Source organism: Nanorana parkeri, unplaced genomic scaffold (assembly GCF_000935625.1).
Source record: "Nanorana parkeri isolate BGI_ZX_2015 unplaced genomic scaffold, ASM93562v1 scaffold2904, whole genome shotgun sequence".
NCBI classification, from domain to species: domain Eukaryota; kingdom Metazoa; phylum Chordata; class Amphibia; order Anura; family Dicroglossidae; genus Nanorana; species Nanorana parkeri.
This window is the reverse complement of record NW_017309172.1, coordinates 53,694-72,823: the sequence shown is the minus strand read 5'-3', so window position 1 is coordinate 72,823 and position 19,130 is coordinate 53,694. Positions and strand designations below refer to the sequence as shown.

At 45.1% G+C, this 19,130-nt stretch overlaps 1 protein-coding gene across 3 annotated transcripts in view; it reads right to left on the bottom strand.

Moving 5' to 3' along the window:
- Positions 1-1,294: 1,294 nt before the first annotated feature.
- Positions 1,295-19,130, bottom strand: part of ARHGAP44 (Rho GTPase activating protein 44) — a 42,942-nt gene continuing 25,106 nt past the window's right edge. For 2 of the 3 annotated variants that reach the window (XM_018574372.1, XM_018574373.1), the window contains 5 exons: positions 13,472-13,684; positions 8,670-9,101; positions 7,085-7,218; positions 6,529-6,873; positions 1,295-1,519 (listed from right to left, as the gene is read on the bottom strand). In XM_018574372.1, the coding sequence (XP_018429874.1) occupies positions 1,377-1,519; positions 6,529-6,873; positions 7,085-7,218; positions 8,670-9,101; positions 13,472-13,684 (1,267 nt within the window). In that variant the 3' untranslated portion in view covers positions 1,295-1,376. Of the gene's footprint in view, positions 1,520-6,148; positions 6,202-6,528; positions 6,874-7,084; positions 7,219-8,669; positions 9,102-13,471; positions 13,685-19,130 lie in introns of all 3 variants that reach the window. The other variant, XM_018574371.1, reaches the window with a different exon arrangement.

Below are 19,130 nucleotides of genomic sequence, written 5' to 3'. Positions count from 1 at the left end.
AGGTATTTAATAATAAATTGGGGGTCTTAAATCTGCTCGCGCCTTGTGTTCACAATGTAATTTCTAGAACAAGCGTTGTTGTAATTTGCCCTTTTAATTTTTTTTAAAATGTGTGTTTTATTACTACAAAGGGCAAAAAACAACAACACTTGTTCTAGAATATTACATTGTGAACACAAGGCGCGAGCAGATTTAAGACCCCCAATTTATTATTAAAAAATACCTAAATTACATTATTACTACAAACACCATTGGATCTACTATTTATAATGCAATTTAGGTATTTTTAAATAACATTAAACTGGGGGTCTTAAATCTGCTCACCCCTTGTGTTCACAATGTAACATGTAACATGGTGAACACAAGGTGTGAACAGATTTAAGACCCCCCCATTTATTATTATTAAAAAATACCTAAATTACATTATTACTACAAACACCATTGGATGTACTATTTATGTCATTTAGGTATTTTTTAATAAATCTGCTCACACCTTGTGTTCACAATGTAATATTCTAGAACATTTATTATTAATAAATACCTAAAATTACATTATTACTACAAACACCATTGGATCTACTATTTATAATGCAATTTAGGTATTTTTAAATGATATTAAATTGGGGGTCTTAAATCTGCTCGCGCCTTGTTCTAGATTATAATTGTGAACACAAGTGTTTTTTTGGCCCTTTTTAATAATTTGTTTTTTGTGCGTTTATAGTTACATAATAGTTTAAATTAAAAATGGGGGCGTCGTCATAGGCATAGTAAAAAAAAAATAAAAAATGAGATGTTATTTTTAAGATACCAGATGCAATTTCAGCAGATATGAGGCCTGCCTAAACTTATGTACAACTCCGAGTCTGAATAAATATTCACAAACATTGAAATAATCCAAGTTTAAAAGAGGCAAAGCGCGGTATTATGCAATTAAGAGACTTTTAAGACCTGGGAATAAAAAAAAAAAGAAGTTTGCGGCGCATGAAATCCTCACATTGCAGCATTGATCAGCGACCCCTCCGTTCCAGGATGTGGGGAGATTTGTGGGAGGGGGATAGCAGCACGGACTACTATAAAACGGCGGACACATTAATAATAATGAAGTACAATACTGGACGTTGACACCTTGTTACCCGTCTCAGTGCTCCAACAGACGTCAACACACCAAACGTGGACATTGCATTGTTTTAGACAAATTCCCTTTTTTTAATGTTTCGGTGGGGCGAGTGAGACGACTGAAACCGCTGCGTCGTCAAGGCCTGTCCTCAGGAAGGCGCCCCACCCCCCACCCCCTCACAAAGCCCGTTGGGGGATCATTTGCAGGAATTGGCACAGGTTTGGCTGTTGGTCACACTGGGCACAAGGTGTAGTCACTGTCAGAGGGCAGTACTCTCAGACTCCTCCTCCGACTCTGTCCTGCCCTCCGCCGAACGCCGCTGCTGTTCTTCTTTCATGGCGTCGCGTTGCAAGGCGGTGTCAATCTCTATGAGGATAGATGGAATGTCAAAATGGATGATATCTGAAAGGCAAAGCAGGTGAAAGAGAAAGCGGTTATAGAGCGGCCGCAGACGTTCCATCGGTTGGATGTGGCACACAAAGACGTTCCAACAAACATTGCTGCACTCTGCTAGGCAGGAGGCCAATAAACTAATTCTTCAATTATAGTTATTTCTTTTTTGTTATGAGAACTTGTGATATGATCAGTAAGAATTGTCCTAGTTTGTTAGTTTTGAGTAATGAATCAAAATCATATACCAAATAATGTTCATATTCTACCTCCGGCTCTGCTTATAGGGGTGCTCTGGGGGGTACTGAGATGTCCAATGCTGAAAACTTTCACTGAAAACCCACCAAATCTGTCACCTTTCTATAGAATGCGGCGGCCTATTCTCTCATATATATTATTATTGCATTAGGTTTTTGCCATATCAATGAAATAAATGTAACATGTTTCATACACACCTGAGCAGACTTAAAGGAGAACTATGTACTCATCCTCATTGTCACAGGTCGGCTAGAACTATGAGACTGTCACAGGTCGGCTCAGTAGATCGGGAGGTGAGCGAACACATACCGGCGTTCGCTCACCTCTCGATCCTGTCACGGCTCTCTGCCGTGACAGGGGAGGGGCTGGATTCCCCGCTCCGCCAGCGCTGACTGGTGGAACGGACGGGGGAGATATTACTAATCGGTATCAGTGCTGAGTATTTGGGCGAGCACTTGTGCCCAAATGCTATGATACTTTCCCCGATACCGGAACTTCTGGCAGTGCCGTAGGGGAACATTACTCGCCACCCTTCTTCCTGATTGCACGGGAAGCAGCTCCTTGCTGACTGGCTGGGAAACGGCCAAAATGGTGAAACCAGAGGTCCCAGAGTGTGGCGACACAAACAGGGCTGGGTGGATACACCTCTTGGTCTTAAAAGGCAAGCAAGAAAATAATTCAACTTTTCTTTTAGCAGAGCTGACGCAAAGGCATCCAACCTCCTAGGACACTAAACAAAAGGACTGTAGCATGCTGGGTAGAGCTGGGGTTATTACTGGGGGTGGGCTTTCCTGCTTTTCCATCAGTGTCCCAGCCTCCTGTAGGCGACAGTAAAACCCGACTGTAATACAATTCCTGCGGCCTTTAATGGACTATAAAGAAATAGCTGTTTTTGCCAGTGTCCTAGTCCATAGGAGGAGGTGTTTGTATTTGAAATTAGGAGAGCAGTCTCTTCTTAAGTGCTTGCCAAAACAAGCAGTTTAGTGCTTGTTTTGTTCCAAGTGCGATAATAAAGAAGAAGAAATACTCAACCGAAGCTCGGTCCTGCGTCAGTGACCGCTCACTACTTTACCTCTCAACTCCAGCTGCGGTATGTCCCTCGAGGTCCTCACATCTAATGGACTGTATTAGACATGGTGATGTCACTTCCCCCTAGACCACCGGAGCCCAGGGGGCGAGAAGAGGCTGCGTGGATTGGCCTAGCAGCCAGGTGGGACTGAGGATCTGGTAATTATTTCTTCTTTATTTTCACCCCTAGACAAAACAAGCTCTTAACCCACTGCAAGGGTTTTTTTTTTTTTAATCCTTCTTACATTAAAAAGGAGGAGGACTATGAGGTGAGTGAAAATCACTCATCCTCATAGTTCGAGCCGACGTGTGACAATGAAACTGTCGCACGTCGGCTCAATAGATCGGGAAGTGAGCGAACACATAGCGTCACTCGCTCACTTCTCAATCATCTCCCTATAGAGAGGTCAGTGACGGCTCGCTGCAGGGATCCCCTCCCGGCTCCGATGCTCCAGCGCTGACTGGCGGATTGGACGGGGGAGGGGGCGGGTACAGCTGGCTCTGCCTCTAGATAGGCAGAGCCAGCTGTCACTCACGCAGCTGGGCGGATCTCGACAGTAATGTCGGGATCCGCTCCGGCTGCGGCAGTCTCAGTATATCGTGAGCTACAGCTCGCGGTATACTGAGCTTTGGGACATATACTAACCTCCTCCCGTGACCCTTAGGAGAACTATTAAGGCTAACAGGTATGTTTAGGGATTAGCTTTGGGTTCAGGTGATGAGTTAGGTTTAGGGGTTTGGTTCAGGTTAAGCGTAGGGGTGCATTTCCGCCTTAGGCCTCATTCACACTGCCGCACGTACTGTACCATATGAAAATAAATGGCTCCATACACATAGCCGCATATTTGCGTAGCGTAAATATGCGCAAAAACAGAATGGAACAGAGATGCGTCCGGGCAGCTTATATATATATATGTGTGTATGTACAGTTCCTTAAAATTTCTATTAGGAATGATGCATTCTGGGAATGCAAATAGTGCACGCATACGCTCGTAAAGAAGCGTATATACACAATATACAATTTTGCTCTTGCGTTGCGTGTGAATGAGGCCTTAGGCTTGGGTGAATGTAGCACATGTGAAAATATTGATTGATTTGTTGAAAAGCCAGTTTAGGAGTTGTAATAAACTTCCTTTTTTGGAGCTCGTTAACAAACCTCTCTTATCAATCTTAATTGAATGTTTTAGTCCCCACCCAAGAGCAAAGGTTTGCCCTACCACACTCATCAGCTGAATGGGAAATGAGGTAGCAGTTTTGAGGGTGCAGGCAAACGATTTGCTTGTTGTGAAACTTATTTTTCGCTTTTATAAATAATGACATCATCCAAGTGCAATAACATTTAAAATAAACTGTATGATCAAACCTCTGTGGCCACCCGACCTTGACACCTATATAAGCTTGTTGGGACATCCCATTCCAAAACATTGGGCATTGATTTAGCCTCCACTGTTCTGGAAAGGATTTTCACAGTACGTCTGTTGGAAATTCAGCCAAAAGACCATTTGTGAGGTCAGATAATGATGTTGCACCAGAAGACCCAGATAGCAATTAGCGTTCAAATTCATAAAAGGTGTTTAATAAAAGTTGTGAGCAGGCCAACTGAGTTCCTCCCCACCAAACTATTCAAACCATGTATTTGTGGGGCTGGCTCTGTGCTGGAACAGAAAAAGGCCTTCCCCAGACTGTTAGCACAAGGTTGGATGTGCGCAATTGTATAAAATGTCTTTGCATGCTGTAGTCACTGGCAACACCTTGACTGAATAAATTAGGGGGGGTCCTCATAATTTTGGCCATATAGTGTAGGTGGGATGATCAGGGATCCACAAACTTTTGGCAGCATAGTGTAAAATTTTGCTGTAAAATTATTCCTTAAAAAGGAGAACTATGAGGGGAGTGCTTTCCACTCACCTCATAGTTCTAGCCGACCTGTGACAATGAGACTGTCACAGGTCGGCTCAGTAGATCGGGAAGTGAGCGAACACATACCGGCGTTCGCTCACCTCTCGATCCTGTCACGGCTCTCTGCCATGACAGGGGAGGGACTGGATTCCCCGATCCTCCAGCGCTGACTGGCGGAACGGAGGGGGCGGGTACAGCTGGCTCTGCCTCTAGATAGGCTGAGCCAGCTGTCACCCACGCAGCTGGGCGGATCCAGACATAATTGTCGGGATCCGCTGCAGCGTCTCAGTATACCGCGAGCCTAGGGTGACGGGAGGACGCTAGTTTGTGTCCTCCCGTTACCCTAAGGAGAACTATGGGGAAAAGCCCTAACCTCATAGTTCTCCTTTAAGTGTGTTAGGGTATTACCAACAAGTAAAAAACAGCTAACACAACCATACAAAGAGTTGAAACCTTTACAGTTGAGACACCAAATGTTGCCAAAATACGACAGAACATGAGATAGACATCTCACCAACATCAGGTTACAATGGCTTAAAAACCAACCTACAACAAACACATTGGTTCGTACAGGCAACAAAACAACAGCTAGAAGCACAGGGTACGACACTGCACACCTTCCTGGTTACACCCTTGTGTTGGTGGACATGTCTGTCAAGCGTTAAAAGGCTAAGCCATGCGTTGTTGAGTGGCAGGCTCATGCGAAGCCTGCCACCTTAAGGGAGGTCATACACATAGCTGTCTGCTACTGCTCACCGAAAGCCCTATTCCGCTTTCCAGAACATCTGTTACCACAGCAATGCCAACCAGGCGCAGTATAATTAGAGTTGGGAACGCTCTTGAAAATGAACATACGGTAGTATTAAGCAGTGTGGAGTATGAGTATGATGTCACAGGGTGCCAAAGAATGCATTGGATGTGCAGCGAGTGGTACGTTCATTCCCAAAAGCAGCCTCCATTTGCTTTAGTCAAGACAGCTACATGTACAAACATCAACTGGGAGTCAGGCCAAGAATGGAAAAGAGGCAACGGTTTAGCATGGGTGGGCAACCAAAGTTGACTGGAGAAAATAAAAACAGGTTATAATTGTACTTGATATCCCCATAGGTCCAGCACATTCTCCATCATAGGCATAACCATAATACCTTACAAGGGTAGGGCCCCCCAAAATTTGGAAAAGACCAATCAGTAGTCTTGCTAATCAGAAAACACAATAGTTGTGCACAGATTTAAAACCTCATGGTTTGGCATATTAATATTAAGAGAACTAAGGGAAATAATAATTCAGAAAACTTGAAAGGAATTATGCATATGGTGAGAACACTATGACCGACAGGGTGCTCAACAGATCATTTTTTCGGTTGCCTTAAAGTGAATGGTCAAGGCGGTTGTGAAACGCTTGAAGCTCTAGCTTACCAGGAGACTCCCCCTCACACATATCCAACACAGCGCCACTCAACGTCAAACGGCTGCGAGGAAACGGGAAGGGAGAACGAGGGGAGACAAAGGGAACACAACAAAAAAAAACAACCACTTAGTGCTTTCGTTTGAGGGAGATTGAGAGAGAAGAATATCGGCATATTTCCGTCTTGTTATTAACAGTGAACCTTAATTATTATTTTTTGTCTATTTTCGAGAGACTTCAGAGAGGTTGACCTGAAGAGTTAACTTGGATCTTCAGGTCAAAATGTTTAAACAGTAATTTAAGTGCTTAAGAATCTTAAGGAATATGGTAGAGTTTGAATATATATACACACACATCTCCAGAGGCAGAACATAGGATGAAATCTGCTTACCTGTAGACATACTATCTCCAGGAGACAAGCCATCTAAGATACTGTTCTCCGAAGACGGAGGACTGGAAGCAGACTGACTTGGTGGCTGGGGCGGAGGAAGAGATGGCCTTTGCCGTGGTTTAGGAGTAGGACGGGCTTTTGTTAAAGTGCTGGTCACAGGTGGGGGAGAAGCCAGGTTTGGGGTCAAAGAAAGAGAGCCTTGGTAGCTGAGTCCATAAGGAGATGGTGTGCTGGGTGGGGTTGGGGAAAGACTGACAGGAGAAGGCTGACCCGTTGATTGGTCCGACACTGCTCCTGTCTGGGTGTAAGTTATCTTAGGCGGAACCGGTGCAAGTTTCTTGGATGCTGCGAAAATAAAAAACAAAAAGTTGAAAACCATGAGATCAGTTAAGATTGTTCATTTGCAAAATTCATACTTTTTGGATTTTACCCCAATAAGGTAGTAGGTTCCCTTGATGTCTGTAGAGAAAAGTCCTTCACAAACACGATATTAAGGCTCTTATCACCAACCAGCCAGAAGTCTATTGGCATACTAAATCATATATCTAGGAAGTACCTTTCCTAAGGGAATGGGGACTTTGTTCCGTTGAAAGCTGGCTCAGCCCTATTCCACCTGCAGACACCATATGACCCGTGCTTGGACTTCCCTTTGGTCCAGAAACTGGAGAAAGCTCTTTCCCTTTTAACGTACTGCAAAAGAAATTTGTGACATTCATGAAAAAAAAAAAAAGTTACCCTGACAGGTCAGCGCTATCTTGGCCCAAACATTAACAGAATCTATTAAGTTGTTTCTTTCTACATTTCATTTTTTTTTTTGTAATTTTGAAGACTATAATTGAGAATTAAAAACCAGCGATCAATATTTTATCTGACAGCCGGCCAATTAGTGCCCACTTCATCCTAAAGACCTATAAATATTTTTCAGAACCATATACACGGGGCCGGATTTCCCACAAGGCCAACCAAGGCCCGGCCTCGGGGCAGCAGGGAGTAGAGGGGCAGCAGGGGTGTGGAATTCCTATCTCCCGATGCCCGGACGGGTAGTTTTCTACATTTAGCCCTGCTTTGAGCAAGCAGAGCTAAATGTACAGCGGGGAAGCCGCCGCTTGTTTTGTACAAGTGTGGGGGGGAGGTTTGGCGGGTAGGGAGGCGCATTGAGGAACCCGGCCTTGGGGCAGCAAAGAGAGTAAATCCGGCCCTGCATATACGTTACAGAACCTTCCAGCCTCCTCCTTTAACATTGTATTCGCATGGCTCTTCCGGAAAGTTATTAGGAATCTGAGTTTTTCTTTTTAATTTAGCTAGATATAGGATTGGATTTCAGCTTACGATACTGGAGAGGTTGGGAGGCTTCTAAAACAAGCTGCATTTGCAACAATTCTATTTTCAAGCATTTCTCATAAAAAAGAAGAAGAGGCAACTATGTATGTGGAATTTTAGCAGTTGCTCAAAGTTCCATACAGAACCATGTAGAGAAATATCTTTCATACTGTATAATGCAGCTCAAAAAAAAATCTATTTCTATTATCAACTTTTTTCCATTATATGAACCTTGTCCATTAATGTCATTGTAATTTCCCCCACCCCCTCCTTTTTTTTTTACATTGGAATCGCCATCATGGCGAGTTGAGAAAATATCGCTGACAATTTTACAAGATTTCATCCTTTTTTTGTTTGACAATTAAATTACACATATCTGATTTCACACAAGTAAGGGGACAACCGTCTTTGCCTAACCCAGCTTTACCACCCCTTCCATTATTCCTCTGCCACTGATCATTGAATCCTCTCTTCTATCTGTTCAATTCTTGTAGAAGGAACTATTTTCTGCAAGTCAACAGACTTCACGACGGCGAGACTGACTCATGCCGCTGACTCATTGTGCACAGAAGCGCACTTGAAATTTGTTGCCTTCAGACCCCCCTACGGATATTTTAAGCCTCTCAAGCCCTTTGGGAGAATTTCCTACAGCTTAAGCACAAAGTGACTGAAAATCTACAGAATTTATCCGAGCTGCTCGGAAGATTACCTGCCAAAATGAACATTGACTTGATCTAGTAAGCCCTTGAACTCTACATCTTTTCCATGGCCTGGCAGTTTTATTAGATACACAGCAGATCTTTTTTATTTTTTTTATTTACCTAGTCAGCTTGGTTCCTTTGTCTCGAGCACAGGAACAGCTGAGCCATGGGGGCGAGGCAGACATTGCGGGTAGGTTAGGGTTACCAGATGGGTCGGGTTTGGTTAGGACGAGTGGGGTTTTGATGTAAAGGGGTGAGACGTTAGGCTCGGAAGCGTGAGTTTCAGAAAGGGAGCTTTGCTTAGTGAGGTGCAAAAAGCAAGGTTTAGGGTTGGAGTTTATGTCAAGCTTCGGAGGGGAAGGAGGCAAAGTTTGGCTGTAACCAGCCCACCGAAAGGTAGAGGTGGCGTCAGGCCTGACAGATGGCGGAGCTTTTGGAGGGTGAGGATGGAGGGTAGGGTGCTGTGAGGATGGGTACGAGAGGGGTCGGTCTTCTTCAGGGGAAGGGTAGATGTAACAGGAATCCAACCACTGGGGCGAAATCTCATCTCCGCTGTTTCGGTGTTGGGGTGCGGAGAGAAAGGACACAGGAACAACAACGAAAAAATAATAAAACATAGAAAACAAGAGCAAAAATATTTGTACAAGGAAGAACCCAAACAAGTACAAAGTTATGATATGAAGTGCGAAAACGCATAGGGCTGGAAATTAAAAGGCAGAAATTAGAGAGAAAGCCATTGCGCTGTAAAAACACAGAGCGACTGAGTGCGGATATCATGGTAGCTGCGGACACAACACGTATAGCCAACACGCACAAACACATACAAACATGCATTTCTGTACAGAGACAACATAAAAGCAGACACAATCTAATATGCAGGGATTTGAAGTCTTGGCTCCTAAGGACACATTTTGGAAACACAGGAATATTTTGATTACTGTTGTGCTGGGGTCTAGCTGAATGTGCCCGATTCAAAAACATGTTTCAGTGGTAGGAATGCCAAGAAAAAATAAAATAAAACTTTCAGGAGAGCAGCATAAAAAAAAAAGAACAGTTACGCCTACAAACATTGCCTTCTAGCACACTTCACCGGCCAAAATGCCCCAAAAAACATTGCCTATTAAAATAACCCTAATGCGTTGTATATTCCATTCCATGTCATGGGTTTCTCCAACAGACTTATCATTTAGGGTGCAGTACCTTATAGCAACCAGAAAAAAAAAAATCACTCATGAGTTGTCTACACCAAGGTACAATAATGGCTCATGTACAGTACATGGGTGTCAATTGACTTCAATTGAGTAGTGTAGATCAATGTTTTTCAGCTTTCTTTTAGTGGCGGCACCCTTGTATGCAAAAATCTCGAGGAACCCCTAGTCTAAAATGTAAAACATGTAAATGTTAAAAATGGCAAGTGGCCCCTACAAAATCCATACCAGAACTTTATCCCAAAAAAGGATCTGGAATGGATTAAAGGAGAACTATGAGGGGGGGGTGCTTTTCACTCACCTCATAGTTCTAGCCGGCCTGTGACAATGAGACTGTCACAGGTCAGCTCAGTAGATCGGGAGGTGAGCGAACACATACCGGCGTTCGCTCACTTCTCGATCCTGTCACAGCTCTCTGCCGTGACAGGGGAGGGGCTGGATTCCCCCCTCCCCGCTCCGATCCGCCAGCGCTGACTGGTGGAACGGACGGGGGAGGGGCGGGTACAGCTGGCTCTGCCTCTAGATAGGCAGAGCCAGCTGTCAGTCACGCAGCTGGGCGGATCCCGGCACAATTGTCGGGATCCGCTGCAGCGTCTCAGTATACCGCGAGCTACAGCTCGCGGTATACTGAGCCTAGGGTGATGGGAGGACGCTAGTTTGTGTCCTCCCATTTCCCTAAGGAGAACTATGGGGAAAAGCCTTAACCCCATAGTTCTCCTTTAAGGGAGGAACTCCATGCAAAAACACAAACAAATGGGGTTCCTCCTTCAAATCAGGAGCCCCCCTTCTAATCAGAGCTGCTCTTTTACACCAGTATCCCCCTTTACATTAGAAGCCCCTCTACATCAGAGTCCTCACTCTCACACTAGGAGCCCCCATAACATGAGAAGCCTCCTTTTCACATCAGAAGCCTTCCCTTTCATATCACAGTCCCCCCCTTTCACATCAGAGTTCCAGCTTCACATCAGGAGCTCCCTTTTACTTTAGAAGCTGGCCTGCACCATGGGAAGGCAGGACACACAATGTGTGTGACAATTTCAAGGCACATCACAGTGCCGTGGCACCCTTGTTGAGGAAGTATGGTTGTAGATGACTCAGATGCTGGGTTTGTCCTGCTCTGCCGTGCGTTTCTTTGGACGCAGCATCTCCTATTGAGTAATGACTGACCCAGAAGCCAAGCAGATCAAACGCAGCCTTTTCATGCTTCAAATTTGAATGCATGTGTTGAAGCAGCACTGCGTCTGAATGTCAAAGGCAGTCTATTGACAAGAACATGTGTACATGAGCTCTACAGGTGATTGGTTGCTATAAGTCACCGCTCTTTTGTGCATGGTCATGGACCTTGATGATGAGATCAGTTCACAATTGGGGATCGGAGACCCCAAAACCTTGTCTATAACCACACAATGGCACATTCCAACAAATGCAAAAGATTACATCCTGCATATGTTCATGTGTGTATATTAAAAGGGACTGTCCACCCGCTTCCAGCTAAGTTATGCCTTGAAACAGCTGCAAGTCCTCACCAGGTGCAATCTAACGGTTTCAGGATTGGCTGCCTTACCAGGTTTGCAGCAGAGACTAACCAATCATGAAAAAGCAGGAAGAGGGAAGTTCTAACACCAGGAAGAACGTGGAAGGCAGATCTGAAGCTGGGTGGAGAGTTCCTTTAAGATGACATAAAGGCAGCTCTGTTTCTTCAGTATCCAAATTACTGATTTTGAAACTGCATTTGTGAAATGTCCCTGCGTTACTGGGCCCAAGAGGGACTAAGCTGTTTAAAGCGGACACACAGACAAAAAAAAAGGAGCAGAAGGGCGTGTTATAAAATAAAAAAAAGCAGCAATGGCGCAATGACTGACCAGCCGGCAGCCATGAGTGAGGGGTGAGTCACAGGCCGCTAGCCACGCACATGGCAAAGCAGTATGATGTCGCTTTGTGTTGCAAGCAGGCCGCTTTTAGGTCCTGAAAGGGTCAAATATCATAGGAGCAACCCAGCCCGGAAACTAGCAGCTAGGACAAAATGGCTGCCGGGTACCCCCAGGAGCCAGATAGTCTACATTTTTCACATGATATTAAAAAGGTCTTGAAACCTAAATTTACAAAATGGAGTCTATTTTCCAATAAATATTGGAAACATCTAAAAAAGGATCCTTTTTTTCACCAAAATGCATCACCAAGGAAATATAATAAAGCAGATTTTGCAAAAGTAGCAAAACCGGGGACCAAACAAAGAAATTGTGCCCGTCTCTTTGCAAGCATATACTGCATATGTATAAAAGCTCATGTGAAGAGCTGTAGCATGTATAGTCTATGCAGTTAATTGCCTCCTGAAAACGGTACAGGTTCTCCCCGACTAGTTTCCGTAACTTTTCTTTCTTTGCTGGAAAAGTTAGAAAACTTGCAAGTTTTCAGGGTCAACTTAATTACATTCTTTAAGAAACGATACCAGGAGGCTGTCCGTTCAGTGATTTGCAGCAAGGCTCATTAACTTCCAGACCCTTATCGGAAATCAGTTGTGCGGAGGCTGGTTGGTAGGGGATAGGCTGCCACAGAACTGTATAGGTAAGGATGTCAGCTCCCCCAGTCACAACCAGTCTGCATCCAACGATACATCATTTAGATGGGGGCTCCGACTTCAACACAGCCATCCGGTCTCCTCTGGAACTTGATCTCAGTGTTGTAAATCACCAAATGGATCCAGTTTGTGAGACACTGAAAAACAACTAAACTCTTCTCGAGGAATTGTAAAAACATACCCGTGAAGTGGGGCTACCCCCGCACTGTAGGGGGTTAACTGCTCGGAATACATAAGATATACTCACCTGATGCTCAGTACTGCAGCATGCAGCGCTCACCACTCCACTCCACTCCAGTGGACTGTCCCATGGCGTCCTCATGTCTAAGGCAGCTGCTATAGACATGATAACGTCATGGGTCCGTAGACCGCAGAAGCCAGGGGTGGGGGGGGGGAGGCTGTGGGGATTGGTCTAGCAGCCAGGCAGAACTTCTGTATTTTAGCCCCTAGACCAGAATGAGCACTTAACCCTTGGAGTGCAGGGACAGCCACACTGCAAGGCATACTTTTCAAAATTCCCGGAGTTCCTCTTGTAGACCTGATGAGAGCAAAACAATTCTGTAGCCGTGTCTCAAAATTCTTTAAAAGTAAATCGGTCTTCCATTTTAAACTTTTAAAAGGAAAATTGGGCATGGCTTCAATGACTTTGCCACTAAGCCCACCCACATGCCACCCTCCTGTCCAACGAAAGTGCCTTGAAGGCTAGTAATGGTATAATTGGACAGTAGGGATGGTCCGTGGGAAAGGCATGGGCAAAATTTAGGAATCCTAAGCCCTTAGTAACCAAGAAAAACTATCTTCAGGGGGTGCACAGAGGAGGGTTTTCTGGCTTACAAAGATTAGCGAGCACTTTGTCTCAAAAAAGGTCTATTTAAAAAAAAAGAAAAATCTAAATGTTACAAATACAAAACCATAAAAAACGTTTGACTAAAGACAACAAGGCCTTAAAATTGGGTTATTGTTGAATTTCATGTGCGTGGTAAAAAAGGACAAAAACCTAGCAAACGGTGGCCAAAATGGAAAGCGGGTTGGCAAACCTAAAAGCGGTCTTGACAGAGAGAGAATTGCACTTAGGGTGTTCAGAAAGACAGGGAGGCGAAATGACAAAGTGGAGGTGATGGCGGTTGAGTGCTTACCTTATCCTCTCAGGACCCGGCTGGGAGCCGCTACTGGGAGGAGTAGGGGAGGGACTTTCTACGGAGAAGTCGGGGTTTGGTGACTGAGGTGTGACTGCGAATTCAAGCGGAGGAGCAGGGGGCTGCACGGCGGGCGGGGTGGAGGGGCCTTTGCGGACTAAGGAAGAACCGCGGCGGGCAACCCAAGAAGTGTCCATCACCCGTACGCCCATGCTATGGGGGGAATACAAAGACATCTGCTTACCATCTCTACAAGGGGAGGTTAGAGAAAAAGAGAAAAAAGACTGAGCCAGAAACAGAGCGACAACAAGGTCCCCGAAGCGGGGAATGAAAAACAGAAAACATAAAAAGAAGAGGTTACAGTAAAAAGGGAAAAAAACAAAAACACAACACGACACAAAACATCAATACATAATCCCACCTGGAAAACAGCAGACTGTTCCAATGAAACATAATATAAAACATACCATTCTAAACATTCATTCTGAAACCAGTTAACAATGGCAAACGTTTTGAGGAGTCACATGTCTCATTTAAATCAGATTGCTCAGGATTATGACATTGGAGCAAGGTACACCAATATTCCAAACCTTGGAGCTCCTGAAAACAGTCTCCAACATTCCCCATCTAGTTTCCAAGCTCCATTATTATTATTGCAATTCCAAATGGACAAAAATGGATATTAAAAACGACCATCATTTGTACATTTTGTTTATTATTCCACCAGTTAAAAGGTGTTTTAAGATGCACATATATCAATTTGTGTGGCGCCAAGCATCTTGCACATGGTGGCCATAAGCGCTACCCAGAAGCATCGATTTTTAGATGTGGTGCAGGAAAGAATTAGGTAGACCTGTACAAGCGAGTCCTAAAAAAGTGATTAATGGGCGACTCCATTTGAAAAAAATATTTGGAAGTTCCCGGCTACACCCAAAAGATCAGCCATTTACAAAGCCCAAATATGGGGTCCTCCAATGCATATTAATAACCCATGAATTCTCTATAAAGAGAGTGAAATCTTTGTCACGTCCTTGTGGAAGCATCAGAGACATAATCGGAGGAGTGCCGCTGTCGGTGAGATTCTACAGCTACAGAGAGTACATCTGTCATTAGCCTGTACAGTGCAAACCGGTATTAGAAATGAAATGCAGACACTTATCACAACCATAAATATCTCTAGATCTCCTCTCGAGTGTCCAGGGAGCCCCGTATTTATTTGAATGATGACATGAGCCAAGAAATTCACAGCTAAACCTGCAAGCCTCCCCATTGGTCCATCAACATGATGGGCGTCCTTCTAGATGGATGGTGCTCAACTGGCGGTACACTTATTATACTTATAGTGTAGCCCTTAGGGCCTGATAAAGATTACTAACATTACAATCTCTTTACAAATCAATACTTTTATCACTAGTTGCTGGTGCCTAACAGTCTCCTGCCTCATGTCTCCAACCACAAATGTTGGGATGTGTCTATAGTCTCCGACAATAGGCTGTAATACATCAGCAGTCTCTGACCATCTACTGTACAATATCTAAAGTCTCCCTACAGTCTCTGACCTTCTCTAGTAGGATGTATCTGACAATCTCCTGTATTATGTCAGCTGTCTGACAATCTCCCGTAGTATGTCACAGTCTCTGATAATCTTCTGTACTATTACACATACCAGTTAGTATGTCCAGCCCTCTGGGAATTTCAAGGAAACCAAATGAGGCACCCTTGGCCTAAAATGTTGAAAACATTGTCCTAGACCATCCATTCTCAACCATGGTTCCATTGAACCCTACGGATCCTCCAGAGGTTGCTAGGGGTTCCTTGAGTTGTGGCTGATTGACCTCCCATGTGATGATGCCTGCATAGCTTGAGGTCAATGCCACTTGGCAGAGCCAGGTATATAAACCCAATAACCTTTTTAGCTGTCTGTAAGGATGGCGACCACTGTAAGGGGGCAGCATTCTTCCCCCAATTAGCCAATTTAAAAGGGCAATTTTCTCAATAACACCAGTAAATTGGTTTTAGCAGAATTTCCCCCCGAGACTTGAAAATTATTTAATGGGTTCCCCTGGGGTAAAAAGGTTGTCCTAGACCAGGGGCAGGCAAAGTCCGGCTCTCCAGCTGTGGTGCAACTACAAATTCCATTAAGCATTGACAGCCACAGACATAGACTCCCAGAGGCAGAGGGCATGATGACAATTTATTATTTCACAACATCTTAAGAATCAGCGTTTACGTACCCCTGTCCTAGACCAACAAACAAGCATGGGTAATGGAAGGTGGGGGCTCAGCTGAGGCTCTCAGCTCACATCAGAATTCATAACTGAGGAGTTCACGGTTCCCGGGTGCTCCAGAAAAAGTCAGAACAGTAACATTTCCGCGGGTCATTTCGAATAGGGGTTTGCACCATATAGGATTGGTTTGATACCAATCTTTTTTGTGATTCCTTTAGATGCCCATTAATTTTAGGAATAAACAAAACCAAAACAGGAAGTATGAAGACATTCAATTACAGACACTGACACGAGTGCTAAAATCTACACTGCCTGGCCCAAAAATAAAAGTCACCACCTGGATTTAGCTAAGCAGGTCAGAGCCTTCCACTGGATAAGTGTTATGATCTGGGGTTACCTAAGTTGGTCAGGTTTAGGTTCAGCAACGTTATGTGCCGACAAAATGAGGTCAGCTGCCCCCCTGAATATATTGAATGATCAGGTATTTCCATCAATGGATTTTTTTTCTACCCTGATGGCACATTGGGCATTTTCCAGATGACAATGTCAGGATTCATCGGGCTCAGATTGTGAAAGAGTGGTTCAGAGAGCATGAGACATCATTGTCACACATCAGTGACGTGCGGTACCTCTTGCTCCGGTTGAGGCATTCCCCAGCCCCACCCCTGCCGTCTGAAGACCCTCCCCCTGCCTGCCTAAGCCCTGCCCCCGCTGGACAAAGCCCCGCCCCATCCCCAAGCTATGGTAAAGGAGGAAGGGAGGAGCCTTCCTGTCCCTCACTGCTGAGGCGCTCCGTCCATGGCAGGTTACACCGCAGAGGATTTCCCTGCTGTGCAACCTATTAAAAGCCAATCTGAATGGAGAAAAAGCTGTCGGCTTCAGACATGAAGCAGACAGCTTTTTTCCTCCATAATTCTAGGTGAGGCTTTGCCTCACCTGACCGCACGTCCCTGTCACACATGGATTGGCCACCAGAGTCCAGACCTGAACCCCATTGAGGATCTTTAGGATGGCGCGGGAGAAGACTTTACACAGAGGTCCGACTCTCCCATCATCACTGCAAGACCTTGGTGAAAAACTAATGCAACTCTGGCAGCGCATAAGCTTATCGAAACAATGCCATGGTGAATGTGTGCCGTAATCAAAGCTAAAGGCGCTCCAACTAAATATTATAGAGCATGACTTTTTTTTTTGTGCCGGGCAGTGTACTTCATTGTCACCAGAGTTTTTTTTTATTTATGTGCCATCATACAGAATCGCAAATCAAACGCGATCTGTTAACGTTTCAGGGCCGGGGCTCTCTTTGAAGGGGACAGCAATCTGAAATTTGACAGCACTGTAAACCAATCCTGGTATTATACGGGCCGGACGCAGATGTTGCGGAACAACCTTTAAGAAGCCATAAAAAGCTGAAACATGGACAAGCCTCCAGTTAATGAGCACATTAAAATTCCCAGCGGACATTTCCTGCAGTCTGAAAGCTGTTACTGGAGTACAGGCCCAAATCCCGTCATTGATCTCCGTAAACAAAGACGTCCTGGGCATCCCGACCACAAATAGAAATATTTAAACTGGGACTCCAACCCAAACATTACCCAAGTAGAGTAGGGAAGGATCAGAAACTCTGCCAGCTGTCTATTTCTGTGTACACCAGGAGCAGATTTCACTTCACTTCCTGACCCAGTGACACCTAGTTTAGGCTGAAGTTCCACTTTAAAGTATATCTAAGGTCACGAATTTTGGATAGAGTAGGGAAGGGTTAAAACCCCCATCAAGATATTTAGGCCAACTATGTCCCAAGGGGGAGATTCCATTCACCTTCTGTCCAGTAGAAACAACCACAAAGTGAGGGGAAGTTCCAATTTAGACAGTTTGGGCAAACTCACCGGCCCAAGTGGCTCCGTCGGCTAACGAAGGGGGAAGGAGTCCGGTGACGCCACGGACATCAACGCCACCGGACTCCTCCTCCCTTCCCTTCGTTTGCCAACGGAGCCACTTGCGGAAGGGGGGAGGAGTCCGGTGACGTCGATGTCCGTGACGTCAATGGATCGCCGACGGGACTCCCAGAAGCCGGCGGAGAGGTGAGTGTTTTCATTAGCGATCAAAATAATTTTAAAATCGATCAAAAAGTTTAACGATTAATCGAGAAATTAATCTTGAATTTCCATAGCCCTATTTTATATTTCACATCACTTTCAGCCTCTGCAAATAGGGATGCGTATTACCTTGTAATACTGGCCATGACATCATTACTGTGCTGTACACAGCCCGTGCAGAGAGCAGAGCTGTGGGGGGCGGGGGCAGCAGGCCCCACCCACTACAGGCTGCCTGCAAAAAAACGACTGGAGGGGTCGGAGACAAGACCAGTCACCCTGCACAAGGAGAGAGAGCAGCAAGTCAAGTACACACTTTGTTTAATAGTACCCTGATGAAAGGTGACCCTTTGAACCTCCGAAATGCTTTGCATGTTTAGGATACAAGAATCTGAGTAAAATTAGATCTGGACTATGTTTTCTGCTTTTGATGCCTTCCTCCGGTGCCTAACTCAAGCTATAGGAACCTGACAAGGGTTCTAACCCTTCTCCACTCAATGTTGCTGTCCTGGGGTCCTATTAGAAGTTCAACTCTTAAGTCCATTTTCCCCGTGTGTGTATTTTTTTCACCTACTCTGCTTTCCATACAAAGCCGCACTGACGGCTTAATTGTTTCCACCCAAAATTGGCCCACTTGGGTTTATGGAAACCATTGGTCAAAAAAGACTTGAGTTATCAAAGAGCAGTTTTGGCGCAGTGATGATGCATCTTCAGTGGACGCCCATCGCTGCGCCCTATTATAGGCGCACTTCAAAAAGGAGAACTATGGGGTCAGTGTTTTTGTCCTAAGGGTCACGGGAGGACACAAACTAGCGTCCTCCCGTGACCCAAAGCTCAGTATACTGCGAGCTATAGCTCGCGGTATACAGAGACCGCCGCAGACGGGACGGATCCCGACATTACTGTCAAGATCCACTCAACTGCGTGATTGACAGCTGGCTCTGCCTATCTAGAGGCAGAGCCAGCTGTACCCGCCCCCTCCCCTGTCTGATCCGCCAGCGCTGTCCCTGCCTGAATCCCTGCAGGGAGCTGTGACTGACAGTCACGGCTCTCTGCAGGGACAGGATTGAGAAGTGAGCGAGCGACGGTATATGTTCGCTCACTTCCCGATCTATTGAGCCGACCTGTGACAGTTTCATTGTCACACGTCGGCTCCAACTATGAGGCTGAGTGATTTTCACTCACCTCATAGTTCTCCTTTAAACACACTTGCATACCAAGGTGTGTATGGACACACACATAGGTACGAAAGGGTCCCGAGACTGTGTTGGGGACATTAGATTGCAAGCTCCTTTGTGCACAGATGTGATCTATGTACTCTAAAAACACTGTTACACC